General features: G+C 53.1%; 1 protein-coding gene across 1 annotated transcript; it reads left to right on the top strand.

Annotated features, from left to right (window-relative positions):
• Nucleotides 1-697: 697 nt before the first annotated feature.
• Nucleotides 698-4398, top strand: LOC113882062 (BOLA class I histocompatibility antigen, alpha chain BL3-6-like). The gene is made up of 8 exons (XM_027525235.1): nt 698-820; nt 1135-1404; nt 1601-1876; nt 2777-3052; nt 3169-3279; nt 3706-3738; nt 3877-3924; nt 4087-4398. The coding sequence occupies exons 1-8, from the start codon at nt 748-750 to the stop codon at nt 4089-4091; spliced, it is 1092 nt and encodes a 363-aa protein (XP_027381036.1). The 5' UTR covers nt 698-747; the 3' UTR covers nt 4092-4398.
• The last annotated feature ends 1034 nt before the right edge of the window (nt 4399-5432 follow it).

Raw genomic sequence — 5432 nt, 5'->3', positions numbered from 1 at the left:
AGGTACTCTGCATATAAGTTAAATAATCAGGGTGACAACATACAGCCTTGACGTACTCCTTTCCCAATTTGGAACCAGTCTGTTTTTCCATGTCCAGTTCTAACTGTTGCTTCTTTACCTGCATACAGATTTCTCAGGAGGCAGGTCAGATGGTCTGGTATTCCCATCTCTTGAAGAATTTTTCACAGTTTGTTGTGATCCATACAGACAGGCTTTGGCATAGTCAATAAAGCAGAAGTAGATGTTTCCTCTTTTGCTTTTTTGATGATCCAGGTGATGTTGGCACTTTGATCTCTGGCTCCTCTGGCTTTTCTAAATCCAGCTTGAACGTCTGAAAGTTCACTGTTCACGTACTGTTGAAGCCTGGTTTGGAGAATTTTGAGCATTACTTTGTTAGCATGTGAGATGAGTGCAATTAGTTGGTAGTTTGAACATTCTACCTAGCAGGAGGGGAGGGATCGGGGCAAAGTCCCAGGTCCCTGGTGGGCGAGCCGCTCAGGATCTCAGGGTCAAGGGCTGTGTCTGGGGCTGGGACGCTCCGTTTTGGGGATTCCCCTTCTCCCCGAGTTTCACTTTCTCTCTCACAACCTGTGTCGCGCCCTCCTGCCTAGACACTCATGATGCGGCCCCAGTTCTCACTGCCACTGGGTGTTCAGTTTCTAGAAAAACCAATCAGCGTCTCCGCGGATCCCAGTTATAAGGTCTCCACCGACCCGTCAGGACTCTGTTTCTTCCCAGACTCAGAGGATGCGAGTTATGGGGCCGCGAACCCTCCTCCTGCTGCTCTCGGGGGTCCTGGTCCTGACCGAGACCGGGGCTGGTGAGTGCGGGGTCGGGAGGGAACGGCCTCTGCGAGGAGGGGCGAGAGGACCGCCCGGGAGTCTGGGGGCAGGACCCCAGGGAACGAGCGACCCCGACGCCCCTGCCCAGAGCCGCCCCCTCACCCTGGTCCCGGCCTGTCCCTCCCTTGCATCCCGACCCCTCTTTTCTTCCCCCTCCGGAGTTCGGGCCGGTCTTCGACCGCTTCCATCTCGCTGGCCCTACGCCCCCTCCGCCCTCCCGGCCCCCTCACCTCGGACCCGGGACCCGCGCCGCGAGGAGGTCGGGCCGGGTCTCACCCCTCCCCGCCCCCAGGCTCCCACTCGATGAGGTATTTCTACACCGCCGTGTCCCGGCCCGGCCTCGGGGAGCCCCGCTTCATCAACGTCGGCTACGTGGACGACACGCAGTTCGTGCGGTTCGACAGCGACGCCCCGAATCCGAGGATGGAGCCGCGGGCGCGGTGGGTGGAGCAGGAGGGGCCGGAGTATTGGGATCAGGAGACGCGAAACGCCAAGGGCAACGCACAGACTTTCCGAGTGGGCCTGAACACCCTGCGCGGCTACTACAACCAGAGCGAGGCCGGTGAGCGACGCGGGCCCGGGTCCGGGTCACGACCCCCATCCCCAGGGACCGGCGGGGTCGCCCGAGTCTGCGGGTCCGAGGGTCACCCCGACATTGCGGAACACGCCCGACCCCCGCCCGGGAGGAGCCGGCGGGGCTTGACCCGGTTTCATTTTCAGTTTGGGTTTAATCACCGCGGGTGGTCGGGGCGGGTCAGGGTCTCACACCCTCCAGTGGATGTCCGGCTGCGACGTGGGGCCGGACGGGCGCCTTCTCCGCGGGTACGAGCAGTTCGGCTACGACGGCAGAGATTACCTCGCCCTGAACGAGGACCTGCGCTCCTGGACCGCGGCGGACACGGCGGCTCAGATCACCAAGCGCAAGTGGGAGGAGGCAGGTGCTGAGGAGAGACACAGGAACTACCTGGAGGGCACGTGCGTGGAGTGGCTCCGCAGATACCTGGAGAACGGGAAGGACACGCTGCTGCGCGCAGGTACGAGGGGCGCGGGGCCGCCCTGATCTCCCCTCGGGCTGGAGCTAGCTTCCCACGAAGAGAGAAAAATGGGGTCCCTGTGGGAACAGCGCCCCAGGCTCTTGTCAGGAGAGGAAGGAAATCCGCTCGGGTTTTCATATTCTGTACAAGACAGCCACCAGTGGCCCCTCTTCTCTGAAGGACAATAAAGGAACACAGGGTCTTAAGGAATGACGCAGGAAACCATCCCTGAAAGAGCTGGTCAGCGGTGCCCTTTGACCCCGGCCACCATCTTGTGATCCATGACTTTGTCTCTCAAGGCCTGTTCTCACCCTGAGAGCATCTTAGGAGGCCTGACTCCAGCTTTTCTGAGTCATTCAGCCTCCACCAGAATCAGGACCTTTAGTCTGTATTCTCCCCCTCACATTTTTAGAGCGCCTAGCCTAGTCTCTCATTCTAGAAATTTCCAAGGACTAATATAGATCTCTAAGATAAGGCTGTTATCTAGCTCTTGTGCTGTTTTTTTTTTTTTTTTTCGAAACCATGGTCCTGAATGTTCTGTAGCTCAGAGGGTAAAAAAGTTCTTACTACATCTGGGGATCTGATGTACAGCCTGGTGACTATAGTTAATAATAATCCTGTATTATATACTTTAAAATTGATCTTAATCATTCTCATCACCCCTGTCAAACAGACGCACACATAAGGTAAGTTGATGAATACATTAATTACCTTCACAGTGTACATATGTATCAAAGCAACATGTAGAACACTCTAAATATCTACAATTTTTGTTAAGTATACCTCAGTAAAGCTGGGGAAAAAAATCACTGTTCTGTCCTTTCTCAGGATGGTCACATGATGCTGCTTCAGTGACCCATGGAGGTAACACAAACTGTGAATTTTCTGATTCTTCCTTAGACCCTCCAAAGGCACATGTGACCCATCACCCCATCTCTGACCGTGAGGTCACCCTGAGGTGCTGGGCCCTGGGCTTCTACCCTGAGGACATCTCACTGACCTGGCAGCGCAATGGGGAGGACCAGATGCAGGACATGGAGCTTGTGGAGACCAGGCCTTCAGGGGACGGAAACTTCCAGAAGTGGGCGGCCCTGGTGGTGCCTTCTGGAGAGGAGCAGAAATACACATGCCGAGTGCAGCACGAGGGGCTTCAGGAGCCCCTCACCCTGAAATGGGGTAAGGAGGGGATCAGAATGGAGTTTCCTCTCAGATAAAGCAGGAGCCCTTCAGGACTCAGTTCAGCAAGGTCAGGGCTCAAGCTGAGGTCAGGGCCCCTTCCCTTTCTTCCACAGAACCTCCTCAGCCCTCCTTCCTCACCATGGGCATCATTGTTGGCCTGGTTCTCCTCGTGGTCACTGGAGCTGTGGTGGCTGGAGTTGTGATCTGCATGAAGAAGCGCTCAGGTAGGGAAGGGAGGGAGGGATCTGAGTTTTCTTGTCTCACTGGGGGTTTCAAGCCCAGGTAGAAGTTTACCTGCCTGGTTACTGGAAAGTACCCTCCACACACATGTGGAGTCTGGATCTGATGCTAACATTTTCCTTTTCTAAAGCACATGGGAAAATGAAAGTGAAATTTTCACCTTCCTAATTCCAGTTGGGAACCAGGTTTCCAGCACTTGAAGGTCAGAAGGGAGGTCCTTGCTGAGGACAGACCTCCACGAGGGCAGTTGGTCCAGTCCTTACAGGTCTCCCTTCTCTGTGTTCCTGATCCTAGCATGAGCTTTGGCCACAGTTCCAGAAAGTTCTCTGGGGTCCAGGACTAGGGGTTCCTCTAGCATCACATGATTCAGTCTTCTCTCTGGCCTCTCACATTGTATTTTCTTCTAACAGGTGAAAAACGAGGGACTTATATCCAGGCTTCAAGTAAGTGTGGAGGGGGTGATTCCTGAGTCCCTTGTGTGGGTGCAGACAGGAGGCCACAGGGGCTCACCCTCCTCAAAGTTCCTTCTCTAGTTTCTCTCCTGTGGGTTCTGACCATGTCCGGGTCTTGTTCTCCCCCAGGCAGTGACAGTGCCCAGGGCTCTGATGTGTCTCTCACGGTTCCTAAAGGTGAGACCCTGGGGTGTCTAGATTGGAAGGGGGATGGGGCAAAGGGGACATATTGGGTGGTGGGAATCTTTGAGTGGGACATGTGAGCATGTGGGGGGCTGTGGAGAATCTCGGCCCTGGCATGATTGACCTGAACTGGTTCCTGATTCTTTTCTCTCACAGTGTGAGACACCGGCCTTGGGGGGACTGAGTGATGCTTCATCTCGCTATGTGACATCAGATCCCCGGACCCCTCTTTCTGCAGCTGCATCTGAATGTGTCTGTGCCCCTATTCGCATAACGTAGGAGTTAGGGAGACTGGCCCACCCATGCCCACTGCTGCCCCTCCCCACCCTGACCTGTGTTCTCTTCCCTGATCCACTGTCCTGTTCCAGCAGAGACGAGGCTGGACCATGTCTATCCCTGTCTTTACTTTATATGCACTGAATAATGATATCTTCTTTCCTTATTGAAAATAAAATCTGTATATATGAATTTGTTTTTTCTAATTGATGCCATGAAGGGGGATTGGATAATAAAGGTGAGGATTCCTAAAGTTTGAAACAGGAATTAAATTGAAACACTGAGAACCTTCCAGAACGATCCACATTTGCTGTGCTGAGTCAGCTGCAAGAGGGACAGGCGGAAGCTGTGAGGAGCTGAGTGTGGACAGGGCCTGTGCCCAGTCAGTGATCAGTACCTAGTGGGCATGCACTGGACTGCCCATGTCTGCCGATGGTCACTCCTGGACTGGGTCCTCTTCTCCATTCCTTTGTTCTTGTCCCTTCAGTAAATCCTTGTCCCAACAAGGACCTGTGATCATGGACTCAGAAATCACCTGGGCCTGGTTGTATCTCCAGGACCATGGGCAGGGTGCGTTTCTTAAACAGTTACCCTAGGATCAGGCCTTGGTCCAATATTAGCTCCTGTCTTTTTTTGAATGTTTTTATATTTTGCTTATTTAGTTATTGTGTATTTTTGTTGTTGGTGTAGTGACTGTTCCGTTTCATGTGTAGAGTCCTGGTCTCATTCTTCTCCGGGTGACCCCATCTCTGACAGGAGCAGGGGTCACTTTCCCTGTCATTGTCCCCACAAGCCCAAGGGGTCTGTGCACACAGGATTCTCGGTGTCAAGAGAGAATTTTCAGAGTTATCCAGCTCTTGCTCTCCTAGAGATTTTTCTGGATTCTTCTTTCCAACTTTTCTTCATCTTTTTAAAGGAACCACGTGATGGAACTTGCAAAGAGGAGGGACCCAATAGTTTCAAATCTTGACTTAATTCTTGCTGGGCTTCTCTCTTCTCTGCAGTCTGCCCTTACATGTTCTAAAGTTACTGTTGGCTCCTGTCTCAACTCATGGATTTAGAAAGCAGAGTCTAATAAAATCACAGCAGGTTGAATATAAGAGCTGGAAGCAAAGGATCTTCCTTTCTGAAGAGATAAAGAGCCTTGTGTGTGGTGTGCAGGCTGATTGGTGTGGGAGGGAAGGGAGACCAGCCTTTGTGAGTAAAATACAGGTGGCATTGAGGTC

The sequence above is a fragment of the Bos indicus x Bos taurus genome, chromosome 23, assembly GCF_003369695.1.
Source record: "Bos indicus x Bos taurus breed Angus x Brahman F1 hybrid chromosome 23, Bos_hybrid_MaternalHap_v2.0, whole genome shotgun sequence".
Classification (NCBI taxonomy): domain Eukaryota; kingdom Metazoa; phylum Chordata; class Mammalia; order Artiodactyla; family Bovidae; genus Bos; species Bos indicus x Bos taurus.
This window is presented reverse-complemented; position numbering and strand designations above follow the sequence as displayed.